General features: G+C 46.6%; 1 protein-coding gene across 1 annotated transcript in view; it reads left to right on the top strand.

Annotated features, from left to right (window-relative positions):
• Window positions 1–21,520, top strand: part of ahcy (adenosylhomocysteinase) — a 69,772-nt gene extending 48,252 nt beyond the window's left edge. Inside the window, exons 6-10 of the mRNA XM_085980842.1 lie at window positions 6,549–6,756; window positions 9,490–9,577; window positions 14,588–14,705; window positions 15,615–15,809; window positions 21,188–21,520. Coding sequence (XP_085836968.1) covers window positions 6,549–6,756; window positions 9,490–9,577; window positions 14,588–14,705; window positions 15,615–15,809; window positions 21,188–21,319 — 741 coding nt within the window. The 3' untranslated portion in view covers window positions 21,320–21,520. The remainder of the gene's footprint in view (window positions 1–6,548; window positions 6,757–9,489; window positions 9,578–14,587; window positions 14,706–15,614; window positions 15,810–21,187) is intronic.
• Window positions 21,521–21,810: the final 290 nt, after the last annotated feature.

The following is a 21,810-nucleotide window of genomic DNA, read 5'->3' as shown; positions in this document are numbered from 1 at the left end:
AATATCAGTAGAAGCAATGGAAGGGGTGAAAATTGATAGACGGCATGTACTCGAAAGACTGCGTATGCATGGAGTGGATAAGTCGCCTGGTCCAGATGGCTTGCATCCCAGGTTGCTAAGGGAATTGGGGGAGGAGATAGTGGAAGGGCTTGCCATAATTTTCCAATCTTCCCTAGATGCGGGGGAGGTGCCTGAGGATTGGAAAGTGGCAAATGTGACGCCATTGTTCAAGAAAGGGTGCAAGGACAATCCTAGTAACTACATGCCGGTCAGTTTAATATCTGGTGGGTAAAGTTTTAGAAACAATAATCAAGAAAAGAATTAACAGGCATTTGAAGAAGCTTAAGCTAATTAAGCAGAGCTAACACAGGTTTTTAAAAGGAAGATCGTGTTTGACTAATCTAATTGAATATTTTGACAAAGTAACCGGGAGGATTGATGAAGGGAATGCAATGGATGTTGTCTACATGGATTTTCAGAAAGTGTTTGACAAAGTACCTCGTAGAAGGCTGGTTAACAAAACTGAGGCTCATGGAATAGGTGGGTCAGTGGCAACTTGGATAAGGAATTGGCTTAAGGACAAAACAGCGAGTTGTGGTAAATGGCTGTTTTTCAAACTGGAGGATGGTAGACAGTGGTGTTCCCCAAGGGTCAGTGCTGGGGTCACTGCTTTTTTTTTGATGTGTATATAAATGACCTGGATATTGGAATACAGTAGAATTTCTAAATTTGCCGATTACACCAAACTTGGGGGTGTGGCCAACAGTGATATCAATCGACTGCAACAGGACATAGAATGGGCAGACAAGTGGCAGATGGAATTTAATAGAGAAGTGTGAGGTGATGCATTTTGGCAGAAGGAACAGGGAGAGGCAATATACACTTAATGGCATGGTTTTAAAGTGTGTGCAGGGACAGAGGGACTTGGGAGTTAATGTGCATAGATCCCTGAAGGTGGCAGGACATATTGAGAGTGGTTAACACAGCATATGGGATCTTGGGCTTCATAAATAGAGGTATTGAGTACAAAAGTAGAGGTTATGCTGAATCTTTATAAAGCGCTGGTTAGGCCTCCACTGGAGTGTTGTGTCCAGTTCTGGTCACCACACTTCAGGAAGGATGTGAAGGCCCTTGAGAGGGTGCAGAGGAGATTTACCAGAATGGTTCTGGGGATGGTGCATCTTAGCTACAAGGACAGGTTGGAGAAGCTGGATTTGTTTTCATTCGAGCAAAGGAGGTTGAGGGATGATTTGATAGAGGTGTACAAGATTATGACTGGTTTGGATAGGCTAGATGGGGAAAGGCTGTTCCCAAGGGTTGATGGTACAAGGACTAGGAGACACAGATTTAAGGTTTTGGGCAAGAGATACGGGGGGATGTGAGGGAAAACTTTTTTACGCAGCGAGTGGTGAGGACCTGGAATTTGCTGTCGATGGAAGTGGAGAGACACAATGTTTTCTAGGGGAGACTGGATAGGCGCTTGAGGGAAAAACTTGCAGGGCTACAGGGATAGAGCGGGGGAATGGGACTGACTGGATTGCTCTACAGAGAGCCAGCACGGACTCAATGGGCTGAATGGCCTCCTTCTGTGCTGTTATGACTCTGACTCTAAAATCAAGGGGCAAAAGGAACTTAAAACTATCACTAGAGAAAAAGTGCTAGGCAAACTTATGGGTCTATAGGCCGACAAGTCCCCTGGACCTAATGGCCTGCATCCTAAGGTCTTAAAAGAAGTGGCTACAGAGATAGTGGATGCATTGGTTGTAATCTTCCAAAATCCCCTTGACTCAAAGTCCCAGCGGATTGGAAACAAATGTAACGCCCTTATTCAAAAAAGGAGCGAGACAGAAAGCTGGAAACTATAGGCCAGTTAGCCTAACATCTGTCATTGGCAAAATGCTTGAATCCATTATTAAGGAAAAGACAAGTACAACGCTTCATGGCAGCACCCTCGCTCCAAGCACTGGCATCTGCTGGACTACGTCATCGTCCGAGTGAGGAACCGCAAGGACGTCCGCATCACCCGCGCCATGACAGGAGCTGACAACTGCTGGACAGACCACCACCTAATCCGCTCTGTCATCTCCATCATTGTAGCCCCAAAACAGCGGCAGCAACAGAAACAATGCCACAGGAAAATCAACGCTGGAGCACTCGGACTCTAAGAAAATCCTATCCAGCCTGCGCCTCACAAACAACCTGACGACTCCCAGTGATGCAGAGGCAGAGTGTCCACAGCGCCTGGTCTGCACTCAAGGCCTCCATAATTGGCACCTGTGAAGAGGCTCGACCAGGAAACACCAAGACTGGTTCGACAAGAATGACCAGGAAATCCAGGAGCTAATAAGCTGCAAACGCAAGGCATTCCTGATCTGGAAACAGCAACACAACTCGAGAGCAAGAAAGCAGCTCTACCGACGCCTGAAGGCCGAGGTCCAACAAAAAACTCGCAACCTGAAGAACAAGTGGTGGGTGGAGAGCGCAGGAGATCCAGCAGCTAGCCAACAACCACGACGTGCGTGGACTCTAGCACAGTCAAGACCGCCTATGGCCCAAGGTCCTACCCCACTGCGGGCCAAGAACGGAGAGGTACTCATCAAGGACAGAGGCAGTCGGTGCCCACTGGAAGGAGCACTTCGAAGATCTCCTTAACTAAGACTGTCTTCGACGTGAGTGTCCTCAACTCCATCCCGCAGCATGCTACCCACCACCATCTCAGCGCAACCCCAGCCCGGCATGAGGTTGAAAAGGCCATCTGACAAGAACAACAAGGCCTCCGGAGCAGATGAAATCCCTGCTGAAGCACTACTGGTGCAAATTCATGAACTCATTTCTCTTATCTGGAAGGAGGAGAGCATGCCGGGGATCTCAGACACCGTAATTGTGACCATCTTCAAGAAAGGTGACGAACCCGATTGTGGTAATTAGAGGAGTTTCCCTGCTGCCTGCCACAGGGAAAGTCATCAAGAATTCTCCTCAGTCCCCTCCTCCCAGAGTCACAATGTGGATTCCGTCCACTGAAGGGCACAATGGACATGATCTTCATGCGCACCAATTACAAGAGAAATGCAGGGAACAGCACCAACCGCTGTACATGGCCGCCTTTGACCTCACAAAGGCCTTCGACACTCAACCGTGCGAGATTATGGAGTGTCCTCCTCAAATTCGGCTGCCCTCAAGTTTGTCACCATCCTTTGCCTGTTTCGACATGCAAGCTGTGTTCCTGACCAACAGTTCCACCACAGACCCAATTCATGTACGCTCTTTTCGATCTTCCTTGCGGCAATGCTCCACCTCCTTTCCCCCCCCCCCTCTCTCAGTAAGCTCCCCGCTGGAGTGGAGTTAATTTACAGAACAAACTGGAAACTGTTCAACTTCCGTCGCCTCCAGTCCAGATCCAAGGTCGTTCCTTCCTCTGTCGTCGAATTACAGTATGCAGACGACACTTGTATCTGCGCACTGAGGTCAAACTCCAAACCATCGTTAACACCATCACCGAAGTGTACCAGAACATAGGCCTTACACTAAACATCCGTAAGACAAAGGTCCTCTACCAACCTGCCCCCCCCCCCCCCCCCCCCCCCGATTATCAAAATCCACGACAAGGCTTTGGACAACATGGACCACTTTCCATACCTCGGGAGCCTACTGTCAACAAGGGCAGACTTTGATGACTAAGTCCAACACCGCCTTCAGTGTGCCAGCGCAGCCTTCGGTCGCCTGAGGAGTGTTTGAAGACCAGGACCTCAAACCTGGCACCAAGCTCATGGTCTACAGAGCAGTAGTAATACCCGCCCTCCTGTATGCCTCAGAGACATGACACCTCAAAGCACCGGAGAGGGACCACCAACGCTGCCTCCGCCAGATCCTGCAAATCCATTGGCAGGATAGGCGCACCAACGTCTGTGTTCTTGCTCAGACCAACATCCCCAGCGTCGAAGCTTTGACCACGCTCCATCGGTTCCGATGGACGGGTCACTTCGTCTGCATGCCCGATACGAGACTCCCAAAACAAGCGCTCTACTCGGAGCTCCAACACGGCAAGAGAGCCCCAGGTGGGCAAAGGAAACGCTTAAAGGACACCCTCAAAGCCTCCTTGAAAAAGTGCAACATCCCCACCGACACTCAGGAATCCCTGGCCAAAGACCAAAGTGGAGGAGAAGCATCCGGGAAAGCGCTGAATATCTCGAGTCTCTTCGCCGGGAGCAAGCGGAAGCCAAGCACACAGTGGAAGGAGCTCTCGTCAACCCAAGCACCCCACCCGCCCCTTCAACCACCGTCTGCCCCACCTGTGACCGAGACTGTAGGTCCCGCATTGGACTCATCAGTCACCTGAGAACTCATTTTTAATGTGGAAGCAAGTCATCCTCGGTTCCGAGGGACTGCCTAAGAGGAGCTTGAATCCATTATTAAGGAAGTAGTAGCGGGGCATTTAGAAAATCATAATACAGGAAACTTTGTGCTATCCGGAGGTGAGCTATCCGGCAATCTGGAGCCACCGGCAAAAATCAGCAGCCGTTTTTTATTCTTTTTGGGTTTTTTTTGCTTTGTTTGAACAGTCAAGCTGTGCAAGGTCTGTAGCTATAGCAACAGCTTCAGCTACAGAGCTTTAGGGCCACACCCGAGTGTTTAGAAGCTGTTGCTAAGCAAGTGTTTGTTGTCAAATATGGAGATAAGAATCTCCGTATCTCTCAACATTAACTCTGGAGAGTACGGCAGTTTTGAGGCAACGGCAGCAGCTCTGTCCCGTGGGTGCCGAATAGCGCAAAGTTTCCTGTACAATCAAATGGAGTCAACATGGTTTTATGAAAGGGAAATCGTGTTTGACAAATCTATTAGTTCTTTGAGGAGGTAATGAGCAGCGTGGATAAAGAGGAACCAGTAGATGTAGTGTATTTGGATTTCCAAAAGGCATTCGACAAGGTGCCACATAAAAGCTTACTGCATAAGATAAGACCTCATGGTGTTAGGGGTAATATATTTAGATTGGCTAGAGGATTGGCTAACTAACCGAGTCGGGATAAATGGGTCATTTTCAGGATGGTAATCTGTAACTAGTGGGGTGCCACAGGAATCAGGGTGGGGCCACAACTATACTCAATCTATATTAATGACTTCGATGAAGGAAGCAAGTGTATTGTAGCCAAATTTGCAGACGATACAAAAATAGGTGGGAAAGCAAATTGTGAGGAGGACATAGTCTGCAAAGGGATATAGGTAGGTTTAAGTGAGTGGACAAGAATTTGGCAGATGGGATATAATGTGGGAAAAGGAAGTTATCCACTTTGGTAGGAAGAATAGAAAAGAAAAATATTATTTAAAAGGAGAAAGATTACAGAATGTGGCGGTAGAGGGATTTGGGTGTCCTCGTACATGAAACGCACTTAACATGCAGGTGCAGCAAGTGGAATGTTGACCTTTATTTCAAGGGGGATAGAGTATAAAAGTAGGGAGGTCTTGCTACAAGTGTACAGGGCGCTGGTGAGACCACACCTGGAGTACTGCGAACAGTTTTGGTCTCCTTATTTAAGGAGGGATATACTTGCATTGGAGGCAGTTCAGAGAAGGTTCACTAGGTTGATTCCTGGGATGGAAGGCTTGTCTTGAGGAAAAGTTGGGCCTATACACATTGGAGTTTAGAAGAATGAGGTGATCTTATTGAAACATATAAGATTCAGAGGGGTTGGACAGGGTAGATAATGAGGATGTTTCCCCTTGGGGAATCTAGAATGAGGGTCATAGTCTCAGAATAAGGGGTTGCCCATTTAAGACTTGAGTTGAGGAGGAATTTCTTTTCTGAGTCGTGAATCTTTGGAATTCTTTACCCCAGAGAGCTGTGGATATATTCAATGCTGAGATAGACCTATTTTTGAGCAGGGGAGTCGAGGGTTATGGGGAGCAGGCAGGAAAGTGGAGTTGAGGCCAAAATCGGATCAGCCATGATCTCATTAAATAGCAGAGCAGGCTCGAGGGGCTGAATGGCCTGCTCCTGCTCCTGTTTCTTATGAAAGTTGTGCAGAGCTCCGATTTGGGAATGATATCCAGCAACTGCTGCTTCAAGTGCAGGTTGGGTGAGGATAGACTGGGCTCAACTGTCGCCTACCTCGGCTGCCAATTAGCTGATCAAAGCTCCCTATCTGGCATGGTATGACTCTAGTAGGTATGAGGTGCCCATGAAATTCGAGCGGGATTAAGAATTCATGGGGTCTTGGGCACAACCCCACACTGATCCATCAAAACACAAACTTGTAGTAAAATGCATGAATAAATAGATCTGTAGAACGTTTACACACTGTTAATATAGCAAATGACTACACTTGAATGAAACTGATCCAGTGGTTGTATGCAGTTTTTCTGCGTTATGGTAAGTTTTACCAGGGGCCCCATATTAGGCCAGGTCCCCTGGCCCCTAAGTTAGTGTGTTAATCCGTCCCTGTGTGGACTCTACTCCAACAAAGACTTGATGCCTTTGGGAGAAGGGGGAACGTTGATGGGGAAGCAAAGTTATTTTTTTTGTTTTTTCATTTCTAACCTGATCTTTTCCCCAGAGCAAGTTTGATAACCTGTATGGGTGCCGAGAATCACTTATTGATGGAATCAAGCGTGCCACAGACGTTATGATTGCTGGTAAAGTGGCAGTGGTGGCAGGATATGGTGACGTGGGCAAGGGTTGTGTGCAGGCTCTGCGAGCTTTTGGCGCCAGAGTTATTGTAACGGAAATCGACCCCATCAATGCTCTACAGGCTGCTATGGAAGGTAAGGATGAAATGATGCTGGTGTCCACTGAACTCTGAGGAATGCCCTTTTCTCCTTACTCGTCCTGTTTCTGGTAGCTTGGAGCAGTACAGTGTGTTTCCATATAATGGATCGGTTTCTGGTGCAGAGTCACCAGAATGTTACCAGGACAATGTTAGATTGAGGAGAGATCACATAAACTAGGCTTTTATTCCCTGGAATACAGAAGGTTAAGGGGTGATTTTGTTTTGAGGTTTTTAGGATTTTGAAGGGAATTGATCGGGTAGATAGAGAAACTTTTTCTGCTTTGGGGAAGAGTCTAGGACAAGGGGACATAACCTTAAAATCAGAGCCAAGCCATTCAGGAGAGAAGTTTGGAAACACTTCTTTATGCAAAGGGTGGTAGAAGTGTGGGGGGGGGGGGAAAAAAATCCCCCCACAAAAAGCTGTAGATGCCAGCTCAATTAATAATTTTAAATCTGACATCGATAGATTTTTGCTTGTCAAGGGTATTGCGGGCTATGGAGCCAAGGCAGGTGGATGGAGTTAGGATACAGATCAGCCATGATGTCATTGAATGCCGGAAGAGCCTCGAGGGGCTGAATGGCCTCCTCCTGTTCGATGTTCCTATATTTGAATAAAGTACCTGAATCCAGAAATTAGATTCCAGCTTCATTTACACCGAGGTCAGTTGGTTGTTTAAAATGTGCCTTTGAAGTTCTTGTAGACCCAGTGAGATGCTGCAGCACACGGGTCTGCCGTTCAATCCCAGCACAAGCCAAGGGCTGCTGTGCTGCTCTGCTACCCTAGGCTCGGGTGCAGGAAATCAGCCAGGCTTCCCACTCGTGATGGCTGCCCTGACACCTGGACATTGTCTGAACTTTGAGGATGGGTTTAGCTTGGACATGATGTCTGCACTATTGAGTAACCTGATGACACTCACTGGCTTTCAGAGATTGTGAGAATGTAGACAGCGAGTATCATCAGACTGTGACTTTGGCACAAGACGGTAGCTGGTGCCTTTACGTCCATGTATCAGAGGAAGGTGAACATTTTTTAAGCAGATAGTTATCCCAACACTACACAACCTTGGTGCTTTGACATTCACACTGTTATGGCATAGAAAATCATATTGATGGCCTAAAGTCATATATCCAAATTTGCTGATGAGACAAAGATAGGCGGCATTGTAGGCAGTGTAGGTGAAAGCATAAAATTATAAAGGGATATCGACAGAGTAAGTGAATGGGCAAAACTGTGGCAAATGGATTTCAATGTAAGCAAATGTGAGGTCATCCACTTTGGACCTAAAAAGGATCGAACAGGGGACTTTCTAAATAGTGAAAAGCTAAAAACAGCCGAGGTCCAGAGAGACGGGGGGGGGGCCAGAGACATGATCATTAAAATGTCATTAACGGGTACAGAAAATAATCAAAAAGGCTAATGGAATGCTGGCCTTTATCTAGAGGACTAGAATCCAAGGGGGTAGAAGTTATGCTGCAGCTGTACAAACCCTGGTTAGACCACACCTGGAGCAGTTCTGGGCACCACACCTTGGGAAGGATATACTGGCCTTGGAGGGAGTGCAGCGCAGGTTTACCAGAATGATACCCGGACACCAAGGGTTAAATTACGAGGAGAGATTACACAAATTAGTGTTGATTTCCCTAGAATTTGGAAGGTTTAGGGGTGATCTGATTGAAGTTTTCAAGATATTAAGGGGAACAGATAGGGTAGAGAGAAACTATTTCTGCTGGTTGGGGATTCTCGGACTAGGGGGCAGTGTAAAAATTAGAGCCAGACCTTTCGGGAGTGAAATTAGGAAACACTTCTGGCAGAAGTTTGGAACTCTCTTCTGCAAATGGCAATTGATGCTAGATCAATTAATTTTAAATCTGGGATTGATAGCTTTGTTAAGCAAAAGTATTAAGGGATATGGGCAAACGGCGGTTATATGGAGTTAGGTCGCAGATCAGCCATGATCTCTCTGAATGGCGGAACAGGCTTGAGGGGCTGAATGGCAGACTCCTGTTCCTATGTTCCATAATGTAGTAAACACTGGGTTATTGAGCTGCGGCTGCTTAGGAAATCCTGATTCCTTTTGTCAGTCCCAAATTTTTATCACTGCATTTTTAAGATGTACAGTAATTGGGAAATGAAACCCTTCCACTATGGTATGTGTGTTTACGCTGAGCATGCTCTGGTAAGAACTCACAGCTGCCAACATCAGAAATAGAGATATTTATGGTTGGCATGGTGACTCATTTCAATGACTATTTAACCAGAGGCTAAAAATGAAGTGTTGAAATAAGCTGCTTGAAAAGTAAAGAGTAACACCTGCCAATTCTGAGTAGTTAGAAGTGAAATGAAGCCACGACTACTCTTCCCCAGCAATAAATTTCTATTCCCCACACATGCTGTGTACAGTGCCTTCCTGAGTCAAACATTGACAATCTCAATTGGAAAGTTTGAGGTGGTTTTGAAACGTTACCAACATTTTGTATGGAAGCCACAGGCCAAAACTTTCTTTTATCTGAACTGGATTTGAATCCAAGGTGTAGAATGTCTTTCTCATCACTTCTCCCCTCCCTCCTCCCCCACTAACTGAGGGATTAAGCACTTGATTGAACTGCTGTGACCTAGACTTGGGCTAATTCAGTACTTGAGCTTTATTAACAAAAAGCCCTTGGGCTTGCTCTTTGCTGCATTGATTCTGGCCCATGTAAGTCACCCAACTCATTTGTTTTGTTGTAGGTTATGAGGTCACGACCATGGATGAGGCATGCAAAGAGGGAAATATCTTTGTGACAACAACTGGCTGCAAAGATATCATTGTGGGAAGGTAGGAAATGGCTGACACTGAACTCCTGTAATTTTTTTTTTTAATCAGTTGACCCAACGTTGGTTTCACCTGAGTAATTCATTGTATTATAGATGACCATTTGGCCTGTCATGCCTGTGCCAGCTCTGATAGAACTGTCCAATTTAGTCCCACACCTCAGCTTTTTCCCCATAATGCTATAAATTAGTCCTCTTCAAGTACATGTCCAATTGCCTTTTGAAAGTTCCTATGGAATCTGATTCCACTGCCCTTTCAGGTAGTGAGTTCCAGATTTTAACAACCCTTGGAAGACATTTATCCTCATTTCCCCTCTAGCTCTTTTGCCAATTATTTTAAATCTGACCTCTAGTTATTGACCATATATATTAATGATCTAGATGAGGGAACTAGATGTAATATCTCCAAGTTTGCAGACGACACAAAGCTGGGTGGGCGTGTGTGCTGTGAGGAGGATGCCGATAAACTCCAGTATGATTTGGACAGGTTGGGTGATTGGGCAGAAGCATGGCAGATGCAATATAACATGGATAAATGCGAGGTTATCCACTTTGGTGTCAAAAACAGGAAGGCAGATTATTATCTGAATGGCAATAGATTGGTAGAAGGGGCAGTGCAACGAGACTTGGGTGTCCTTGTGCACCAGTCACTGAAGGTAAGCAAGCCGGTGCAGCAGGTGGTTAAGAAGGCAAATGATATGTTGGCCTTTGTAGCGAGAGGATTCGAGTACAGGAACAAGGATGTCTTGCTGCAGTTGTACAGGGCCTTGGTGAGACCACGCCTTGAGTATTGTGTGCAGTTTTGGTCACCTTATCTGAGGAAGGATGTTCTTGCCATGGAGGGAGTGCAGCGCAGATTCACCAGGCTGATTCCTAGGATGGCAGGAATGACGTATGAGGAGAGATTGGGTCGATTGGGCTTATACTTGCTGGAGTTTGGAAAAATGAGAGGGGATCTCATTGAAACTTAAAAAATTCTAACAGGACTAGACAGACTGGATGCAGGGAGGATGTTTTCCCCTGGCTGGGGGGGTCTAGAACAAGGGGTCACAGTCTCAGGATATGGGGTAGGAAGTTTAGGACTGAGATGAGGAGAAATTTCTTCACTCGGGGTGGTGAACCTATGGAATTCTCTACCACAGAAGGCTGTGGCGGCCAAGTCACTGAATATATTTAAGAAGGAGATAGATTTCTAGATGCAAAAGGCGTCGAAGGGTATGGGGAGAGCGGGAATATGGAATTGATAGAGCATCAGCCATGATCATATTGAATGGTAGAGCAGGTTCGAAGGGCCGAATGGCCTACTCCTGCTCCTATGTTTCTATGTCCCTTTTATTCCATGGGCTTCAACTTTGCTGGCAAGCCTATTATGTGGCACTTTGTCGAATGTCTTTTGGAAATCCATATACACACATCAACCGCATTGCCCTCATCAACCCTCTGTTACCTCATCAAAGAACTCAATCAAGTTAGTTGAACACGATTTGCCTTAAACAAATCCATGCTGGCTTTCCTTAATTGATCTACACTTTTCCAAGTGACTGTTAATTTTGTCTCTAATTACTATTTCTAAAGCTTCCCCACTACTGAGGTCAAACTGACTGGCCTGTAGTTGCTGGGTTTATCTTTTCACCCTTTTTTTGAACAATGGTGTAACATTTACAATTCTCCAGTCCTCTGGCACCACCACCCCCCCCCCCGGTATCTATGGAGAATTGGAATATTATGGCCAGTACCTCTGTGATTTCCACCCTCAATTCCCTCAGCATCCTAAGATGCATCCCATCTGCTCCTGGTGACTTTAAGTACAGCCAGCCTTTCTAATACCTCCTTTATCAATTTTTATTATCCTAATCAAGTATTTCCACTACCTCCTTTACTATGTCTATGGCAGCATCCTCTTCCTTGAAGACCGATGCAAAGCTCTCATTTAGTACCTCAACCATGCCCTCTAAGACTACGAAAAATTCAAAAATAGGTTTAGAATGCATGTACGTAAACGCACAAAGTGGTGAATAAGGTTGGTGAGCTACAAGCACAATTAGCCGTGTGGCAATATGATGTTGTGGCAATAATGGAAATGTGGCTTAAAAGCGGTGAGGACTGGGCACTTGATATTCATGGGTACAAGGTGTTCTGAAAAGATAGGGAAGGAAAAAAGGGAGGTGGGGTGGCAGTACTGATTAAGGAAGACATTGTAGTGTTGGAAAGGGAGGATGTTCTTGAGGGGACAAGGACAGAATTCATTTTAGAGTTGAGGAGCAAAAAGGGTATGATCACGCTATTGGGGGTATTCTATAGGCCTCCAAATAGTGAGAGGGAGGTAGAGGGGGAAATCGCAGAGATATGCAAGAGCTATAAGAGTGGTGATATTGAGGGACTTTAGTTACTCAAATTGATTGTGATAATGCTAGGGTAAAGGGAAAGGAGGGGGAGGAATTTCTGAAATGTGTTCAGGTGGGAACGGTAGGGTAACTGGGGAAGCTGTAACACAGGACTACATGCATGCTAAAAAGCAGAAGCGCATGCTATAGACAGGGCGATGCGATCCCACAATCAATGGATCAGATCAAAGCTCTGCAGTCCTGCCACATCCAGTCATAAATGGTGGTGGACCATTAAACAACTAGAGTCAGTTATACAGCGCAGAAAGAGGCCCTTCAGCCCATCGTGTCCGCACCAGCCATCAAGCCCTGTCTATTCTAATCCCATTTTCCATTGGTCCAAAGCCTTGTATGCTATGACGTTTCAAGTGCTCATCTAAATGTTTCTTAAATGTTGAGGGTTCCTGCCTCTACCACCCTGTTGTGGAGTATTTTAAACCAACACTCGACACAAGGTTTTAGATCGATAGTCAAGTTGTCTTTATTACACCGGTGGGGAAACAGTCTGCTCTGTCTTAGCCAGACCTTTCCAAATTGTTACAGAAAACACTACATTTTTATACATTACAATAAGCATGGCCACCTCATGTTAAATTCATTCCTGCCACATGATTGGATCTTGGCCTGCATGCACCTTCATGGATTGGTTACGAATCTTAATATAAACATGTATAAGCTGCCAACTCAATCAATCACTCAAACTGCTGAATGCTAATTAAAAGATACCTTGGGATGCAACCCAGATAATAAAGTTCTTCGGGCAGCTGAAATCCCAGACACCCTGGGCTCTATTTTCATTGGGCCGTTGAGGCAGGATTGGAGGCGTGTGGGGGGTTAAAATCGCGAAATCGGGGGGCACGAACCCATCCCGCCTCCATGCCAGTTTCAAAGGAGGTGGATACCTGGCCTGTGCTGGGACCTGCCTCCCCGAGGCGGGAAGGGGATTAGTGCCAATTAACTGCGGGCTCAACAAGGTCAATCAAATGAAAATCGCGTGGGTTGGCCACAACTCTCTGGAGGGGGGACTACAACTCAAAGTTGTAGTCACGCCTCCAATATCAAAATCCAGCCCCCTGTCTGCATTTAATTTTTTAGCTTTCAAAGGTCAGCTTATCTTGACTGCATCTTTATGGATATGGTCTTTCACATTGGTCCCTCTTTCTTACACCATTCAGTGAAACTGCCAGCCATGTCAGTTTAACTCTTTTCCCCACTGCAACCCTTTCAGGCAGAGTGTTCCAGATTCCAACCACCCTCTATGTGGAAAAAGTTTTTCATGAAATCCCCTCTAAACCTCCTGCCCCTTACCTTGAAACTATGCCCCCTGGTTATTGACCCCTCTACTAAGGGGAAAAGTTCCTTTCTATCTACCCTATCTTTGCCCCTCAATTTTGTACACCTTAACCTTCTCTGCTCTAAGGAAAACAACTCCAGCCTGTCCAGTCTCACTTCATAGCTGAAACGTTCCAGCCCAGACAACATCCTGGTGAATCTCCTCTGCACCCTCTCCAATGCAATCGCATCCTTCCTATAGTGTGGCGACCAGAACTGCACACAGTATTCCAACTAACGGGAGGAGGAGGCTCCAAGAATATCCCCATCCTCAATGATGGTGGAGCCTAGCACGTGAGTGCAAAAGACAAGAATGAAGCGTTTGCAACCAACTTCAGCCAGAAGTGCTGAATGGATGATCCATATCGGCCTACTCCCGAAGTCCCCACCATCACAGAAGCCAGTCTTCAACCAATTCGATTCACTCCATGTGATATCAAGAAACAGCTGAGCGCTATGGGCCCTGACAACATCCAGGCTATCGTGCTGAAGACTTGTGCTCCAGAACTAGCCACACCTTTAGTCAAGCTGTTCCAGTACAGCTACAACACTGGCATCTATCTGACAATGTGGAAACTGCCCAGGTATGTCCTGTCCACAAAAAGCAGGACAAATCCAATCCGGCCAATCAGTCTACTCGATCATCAGCAAAGTGATGGAAGGTGTCATCGACCGTGCTATCAAGCGGCACTTACTCACCAATAACCTGCTCACTGAGGCCCAATTTGGGTTCCGCCAGGACCACTCGGCTCCCGACCTCATCACAGCCTTGGTTCAAACATGGACAAAGGAGCTGAATTCCAGAGGTGAGAGTGACTGCCCTTGACATCAAGGCAGCCTTTGACCGAGTGTGGCATTAAGGAGCCCTGGTGAAACTGAAGTCAATGGGAATTGGGGAAAACGCTCCACTGGCTGGAGTCATACCTAGCACAAAGGAAGATGGTTGTGGTGATTGAAGGTCAATCATCACAGCCCCAGGCCATTGCTGCAGGAGTTCCTCAGGGCAGTGTCCTAGGCCCAACAATCTTCAGCTGCTTCATCAATGACCTTCCCTCCAACATAAGGTCAGAAATGGGGATGTTCGCTGATGACTGCAGTGTTCAATGTCATTCACAACTCCTCAGAGAATGAAGAGTCTGCGCTGTGGCCATTTGACAATTTGAATATCTCCCAACACTTGCTCTTCCTTCAAGCAGCAGTTCCAGCATCAATGATGAACCATCTAATTGTTTAAATTGCCTTCATCGTGATGAATGTTTTGATGTTTATCCCTCTTCCTCTGCCCCTTCCCCACTCAGGCACTTTGAAGAAATGAAAGATGACGCGATTGTTTGTAACATAGGTCATTTTGATATTGAGCTGGATGTGAAATGGCTGAACAAAAACGCAGCCAAGAAAGTGAACATTAAACCCCAGGTAGGTGACACATTTGGTTGGTTTCACTTCAGAGTGTCAACTGTGAAATTAGTTTTTGTAGCTCTGGCCCTCAGCACAAACTGGCCCTCGTACGATAGCAAAATACTGCAGATGTTGGAAATCCGAAATAACAACAGAAAATGCTGGAAAAACTCAGCAGGTCAGGCAACATCCGTGGAGAGAAATTTGAGTTGACGTTTCGGGTTGGACCCTTCTTCAAAACTGGAAAGAAAAGAAACTAGATCGGAGGCAGGGCTGCGATCGGACAAAAGAATAAAAGAAACAAAAGAAGTAAAAGAGATTAGAAGCTAGACGAGATAGTAATAGGCTGGGATTAGGTGAAAAGTGTACTGGCAGGGCAAAAGATAGCTGCCAGGTGTGAGAGAAACAAAAGGAAAGGGGGGGGGGAAAGGAGTGGAACAATTACAAGAGAAAATGAAATGGGGGCCGAGCTTATGATCTGAAATTGTTGAACTCGATATTGAGTCCGGAAGGCTGCAGACTGCCTAATCGGAAGATGAGGTGCTGTTCCTCATTTGGCACCAAGTTGGCAATCTTACCCTAAGCTCACTGGATAAGTGAGGGAAACAGCAGTGTCATGCTGGTCCACTAGAGGGTGTAGCTGCCTCAGAGGCCAAGACTAAGGCACATCAGAGAGTGGAGGAGCAGCAAATGATGCTGAGGTCGGCAATGGTCAAAGCACTGAGCTGCATGAATTAGTCTCCTGGGACACAATTAATTGGCATTTGGAGAGTTTGGGCTAATCTAGCCTGATTTGCCACTGAAGGCAGGAAGTGGTCCTGTGATGTACATGGAGTATGATTTTATTGTGTTTCCAGCTTCGGGTGCTCTCCACATTACCCATTAACGTTTCAGTTTAAGTTGCAAGTTGTGTGTTCTGGGTCTCAGGTGGATCGCTATCAGCTGAAGAATGGCCACCACATCATCATTCTGGCTGAGGGTCGTCTGGTGAATCTTGGTTGTGCCATGGGTCATCCCAGCTTTGTAATGAGCAACTCCTTCACCAACCAAGTTCTGGCACAGATTGAGCTGTGGACCAATCCTGGCAAGTACCCAGTGGGCGTACACTTCCTGCCAAAGAAGGTAAGATTTAAATTTTATCTGCAGCAGAATCTTTCTTTCTGGCCCAGTCAAGCACTTGAATCGGACTTTCCTGGTCTCTCTCTCTAGCAGGCCACACAAAAATCTCTCAATCTCAGTTTTGAAATTTTTAATTGACTCCCAGCCTCATAACTTTTTGGGGCAGAGAGTTCCAGATTTCCACTCCCCTTTGTGTGAAGAAGTGCTCCTGACATCACCCCTGAACGTCCTGGCTCTAATTTTAAGGTTATGCCCCCTCGTTCTGAACTCCACCAGAGAAAATAGTTTCTCTCTACCCCATCAAATCCTTTAATCATCATAAACACCTCAATTAGTTTACCCCTTAATCTTTGATACTCCAGGGAATACAAACCTAGTCTCTGCAACCTGTCCTCATAATTTAACCCTTTAGCCCTGGGATCATTTTGGTGAATCTGCACCCCCCCACACCCCCCAACAAGGCCAATATATCCTTCCTGAGGTGCGGGGCCCAGAACTGAACCCAGTGACTCCAGATGCGTAACCAGAGCTCTGTCCAACTGAAGCATCACTTCCTCCCCTTTGTATTCCAGCCCTTGAGATAAAGGCCAACATTCCATTAGCCTTTTAAATTATTTTTTGTACCTGCCCGTTAGCTTTTAGTGATTTATGTACTTGGACTCTTAACTCTCGGTTCCTCCACAGTTCCCAGCTTCTCACCATTTAGAAAATACTCATCGATTTTTCTTGGGTCCAAAGTAGATGACCTCGGTGTTCCCGTAAAGCTGTGCAGCGGTCTGGGGGTCCCACACAGGCTGCTTTTTTTTTAATTCATTGATGGGATGTGGGCGTCGCTGCCTAGGCCTGCATTTAGTGCCCATCCCTAATTGCCCTTGAGAAGATGGTGGTGAGCTGCTGCCTTGAACCGCTGCAGTCCATCTGGTGTAGGTACACCCACAATGCTGTTAGGAAGGGAGTTCCAGGATTTTGGCCCAGCGACAGTGAAGGAACGGCAGATACAGGTCCAAGTCAGGATGGTGTGTGGCTTGGAGGGGAACTTGTTAGTGGTGATGTTCCCATGTGTCTGCTGCCCTTGTCCTTCTAAGTGGTAGGGGTCGTGGGTTTGGAAGGAGCTTTGGCAAGTTGCTGCAGTGCATCTTGTAGATGGTACACACTGCAGCCAGAGTGCGCCGGTGGTGGAGGGAGTGAATGTTGAAGGTGGTGGATGGAGTGCCAATCAAGCGGGCTGCTTTATCCTGAATGGTGTCGAGCTTCTCGAGTGTTGTTGGAGCTGCACGCATCCAGGCAAGTGGAGAGTATTCCATCACACTCCTGACTTGTGCCTTGTAGATGGTGGAAAGGCTTTGGGGAGTCAGGAGGTGAGACTCGCTGCAGAATTCCCAGCCTCTGGCCTGCTCTTGTAGCCACAGTATTTATATGGCTGCTCCAGTTCAGTTTCTGATCAATGGTAACCCCCAGGATGTTGATAGTGGGGGATTCAGCGATGGTAATGCCATTGCATGTCAAGGGGAGATGGTTAGAGTCTCGCTTGTTGGAGATGGTCATTGCCTGGCACTTGTGTGGTGCAAATGTTACTTGCCACTTGTCAGCCCAAGTCTGAATGTTGTCCAGGTCTTGCTGCATATGGACACGGACTTTGTCAGTATCTGACGAGCCTCGAATGGTGCTGAACAGTGTGCAATCATCAGCAAACATCCCCACTTCTGACCTTATGATGGAGGGAAGGTCATTGATGAAACAGCTGAAGATGGTTGGGCCTAGGACACTGCCCTGAGGAACTCCTGCAGTGATGTCATGTGATTGAGATGAATGACCTCCAACAACCACAGCCAACTTCCTTTGTGCTAGGTATGATTCCAACCAATGGAGAGTTTTCCCCATGATTCCCATTGACTTCAGTTTTGCTAGGGCTCCTTGATGCCACACTCGATCAAATGCTGCCTTGATGTCAAGGGCAGTCACTCTCACCTCTCCTCTTGAGTTCAGCTCTTTTTTGTCCATGTTTGGACCAAGGCTGTAATGAGGTCAGGAGCTGAGTGGCCCTGGCGGACCCCAAACTGGGTGTCAGTTAGCAGGTTAATGCTGAGTAAGTGCCGCTTGATAGCACTGTCGACAACGCCTTCCATCACTTTGCTGATGATTGAGAGTAGACTGATGGGACGGTAATTGGCCAGGTCAGATTTGTCCTTTTTGTAGACAGGACATACTTGGGCAATTTTCCACATTGCCGGGTAGATGCCAGTGTTGTCGCTGTACTGGAACAGCTTGGCTAGGGGTGCAGCTAGTTCTGGAGCACAAGTCTTCAGTACTATTGCCAGGATGTTGTCAGGGCCCATAGCCTTTGCAGTATCCAGTGTCTTCAGCTGTTTCTTGACATCACGTGGAGTGAATTGAATGGGCTGAAGACTGGCATGTGTGATGGTGGGGACCTCAGGAGGAGGCCGAGATGGATCATCCACTCGGCACTTCTGGCTGAAGATAGTTGCAAATGCTTCAGCCTTGTCTTTTGCACTCACGTGCTGGGCTCCACCATCATTGAGGATGGGGATATTTTTGGAGCCTCCTCCTCCTGTTAACTGTTTAATTGTCCACCACCACTCACGACTGGATGTGGCAGGACTGCAGAGCTTTGATTTGATCCGATGGTTGTGAGATCGCTTAGCTCTGGCTATCGCATGTTGCTTCTGTTGTTTGGCATGCAAGTAGTCCTGTGTTGTAGCCTCACCAGGTTGACGCCTAATTTTTCGGTATGGTTGGTGCTGTTCCCGGCATGCTCTCCTGCACTCTTTGTTAAACCAGGGTTGATCTCCTGGCTTGATGGTAATGGTAGAGTGAGGGATATGCCAGGCCATGAGGTTACAGATTGTGGTTGAATACAATTCTGCTGCTGCTGTTGATGGCCCACAGCGCCTCATGGATGCCCAGTTTTGAGTTGCCAGATCTGTTTGAAATCTGTCCCATTTAGCACGGTGGTAGTGCCACACAACACAGTGGAGGTATCCTCAACATGAAGACAGGACTTTGTCTCCACATGGACTGTGCGGTGGTCACTTCCACCAATGCTGTCATGGACAGATGCATCTGCAACACGGAGATTGGCAAGGACGAGATGAAGTAGGTTTTTCCCCTCTTGTTGGTTCCCTCACCATATGTCGCAGACCCAGTCTGGCAGCTATGTCCTTTAGGGCTCGGTCAGTTGTGGTGCTAACGAGCCACTCTTGGTGATGAAGTCTCCCACCCAGAGGACATTTTATGCCCTTGCTACTCTGCTTCTTCCAATTGGTGTTCAACATGAAGGAGTACTGATTACCACCTACCGCCCTCCCTCAGCTGATGAATTAGCAGGAGGTTTCCTTGCCCATGTTTGACTTGATGCCATGAGACCTCATGGGGTCCTGAGTCAATGTTGAGGACACCCGGGACTACTCCCTCCCGCCTGTATACCATGGTGCCACCACCTCTGGTGGGTCTGTCCTGCCGATGGGACAGGACATACCCAGGGATGGCGATGTCTGGGACATTGGTTGCAAGGTATGATTTGGTAATTATGACTGTCAGGCTGTTGCTTGACTAGTCTGTGGGATAGCTCTCCCAATTTTGGCACAAGTCCCCAGATGTTGGTAAGGAGGACTTTGCAGGGTTGGGTTTGCCGTTGTCATTGGCGTTTCCGGTGCCGAGGTCGTCCGTCCAGTTTTATTGTTTTTCGTAGCGGTGGTTTACAACTGAGTGGCTTGCTAGGCCATTTCAGAGGACATTAAGAGTCAACCACATTGCTGTGGGTCTGGAGTCACATGTAGGCCAGACCAGGTAAGGACGGCAGATTTCCTTCCCTAAAGGACATTAGTGAACGAGATGGGTTTTTGCAACAATCGACAATGGTATCATGGTCACCATTACTAAGACATTTTAATTCCAGAATTAAATTGAATTGAATTTAAATTCCACCAGCTGCCGTGGTGGGATTTGAACCCATATCCTCAGAGCATTTGACTGAGCCACTGGCTTACTAGTCTAGTGAGCCACTGGCTTACTAGTCTAGTGACATAACCACTACGCCACCACCTCCCCTTGCCAGCTTCACAATGGAAAGGCACCCAAAAAAATTAGAGGGAACATTGACCTCACACTTTCCTGCATTAAACTCCATCTGCCACAGTTTTACCCACTCATTTAATCTATGTCCCTTTGCAACTTTCTGCTCCCATCTCTTTACTGTGCAACTTAACTTAATGTTATCAGCAAACTTAGATATACGGCTCTCTTCCTTCATCCAAGTCATTGATAAATATAGTGAAAAGCTGAGGCCCCAGTACAGAGCCCTGGGGACACCACTCGTCGCATCCTGCCAATTGGAGTACACACCCATTATCCCTAGTCTCTTACCTTTTCCCTAGCCTAGGTTGCCTCCAATTCCATGTGCTCTCATTTTTGTTAACCGTCTTTTATGTGGAACCTTTTCAAATGCCTTCTGGAAGCCCATATAAATAACATCCATAGATGCTCCTTTATCTGCCACATGTTACCACCTCACAAAATTCAACTAGGTTCATTAGACATGACTTACCTGTTACAAAGCCACACTCTGTCTCTGATCAGCTCATTTGTCCAAGTGCTCAGACACTCTGTCCCTAATAACAGATTCTAGAAACTTCCCCACAACTGACATTAGACTAATAGGCCTATAATGTCCTAGTTTATCTTTCTTGCCTTTCTTAAATAATGGAGTGACATTGGGAATTTTCCAATCTAAGGGCACAATTCCTGAATCAAGAGTTTTGGAAGATCATGACTAACGCATCTACAATTTCCTCACCTTTTACATTCCACCCTGGGGTGGGAATCAGCAGGTCCTGGAGATTTGTCCGTCTTTAATCTGTTTCTTCATCACCATGTTTTTACTTATATTGACTCGTTAGTTCCTCCCCTTGATTTATGTTTAATTTTCCTTGTATCTCTGGTATTTTATCTTCTTCCTCTGCTGCAATTGATAAAGTTATTTGACCATTTCCTGATTTCCAATTGCAGTATCACCTGCATCTGTCATTAAGGGGCCCACCTTACTCTTGGACATCCTAACTGGTCCCCTGTGCATCCTGCCCTCCCTCTCATCCACCTTTGATGGCAGTGCCATCAGCTGCCTTGGTCCTACTCCCTCTGCAACCTTCCACCTCTTTACCTCCCTTCCCTCGTTAAAGCCTTATCAAATCGCATCTGTTAGACTGAGTTTTTGATCACCTCTCCCAAAATGCCCCCCACCTCATGAAGGCTCTGCCCCCACTCCTTTATCCTCCTGAAACACTGCACCATTTTTCTACCAAAGGGTTACTCTAGTTTCAGTAAACAGCTATAATGTTTTAACATGTTACACTTCTGATTTTCAGCTGGATGAAGAAGTGGCTGCTGCACACTTGGAAAAACTGGGAGTGAAATTAACCAAACTAACAGTGGATCAGTCATCTTACCTTGGGGTGCCTGTGGATGGGCCCTTTAAACCAGACCATTACAGATACTGAGCACTCTGCTTATTTTCATGGAAACCAAAGTGTAGCAACATTCCTCCTAAGGGGTTCAATTTGTTGGCATCTGTGATGGGTTTTCACAGTGAAGCAAATGGTTACAAAGTCCCAGGGTGATTATTGCTCTGTAATCATATCACCAAAGCGTCTTCATTTTGTACCTACATTGATGTTGAAATAAAATCCTGCTGAAGCCGATTCATGTATTTAGCTTTCCCCAGCTCTAAGGTCAGGTCTCCTGAAATGGCTGTGTGCAAATTCACTAAGTGTTGTACTTTCTTTCTGGCTGTGACTGACTTATTCACAGAACTTTAGGGTCGGCCATGGCTCAGACCTGAGCACATAAGCCAGGCTGACGCTCTAGGGCAGTACTGAGGAAATGCTGCCCTGTGGATGAGGTGAGGGGGCCTGTGATCCCCCTCCTGATTACGATCCAACAATCCCTACCAGAAAGTCTGTGAATGTACATTGGGTAAGAGTAGGATTGG

This window comes from Somniosus microcephalus, unplaced genomic scaffold, assembly GCF_052327205.1.
Source record: "Somniosus microcephalus isolate GS21.2 unplaced genomic scaffold, FLI_Smic_1.0 scaffold588, whole genome shotgun sequence".
In the NCBI taxonomy this organism is placed as follows: Eukaryota; Metazoa; Chordata; class Chondrichthyes; order Squaliformes; family Somniosidae; genus Somniosus; species Somniosus microcephalus.
Note: the sequence above shows the minus strand (reverse complement) of the source record. Positions and strands in the feature narration are given on the sequence as shown.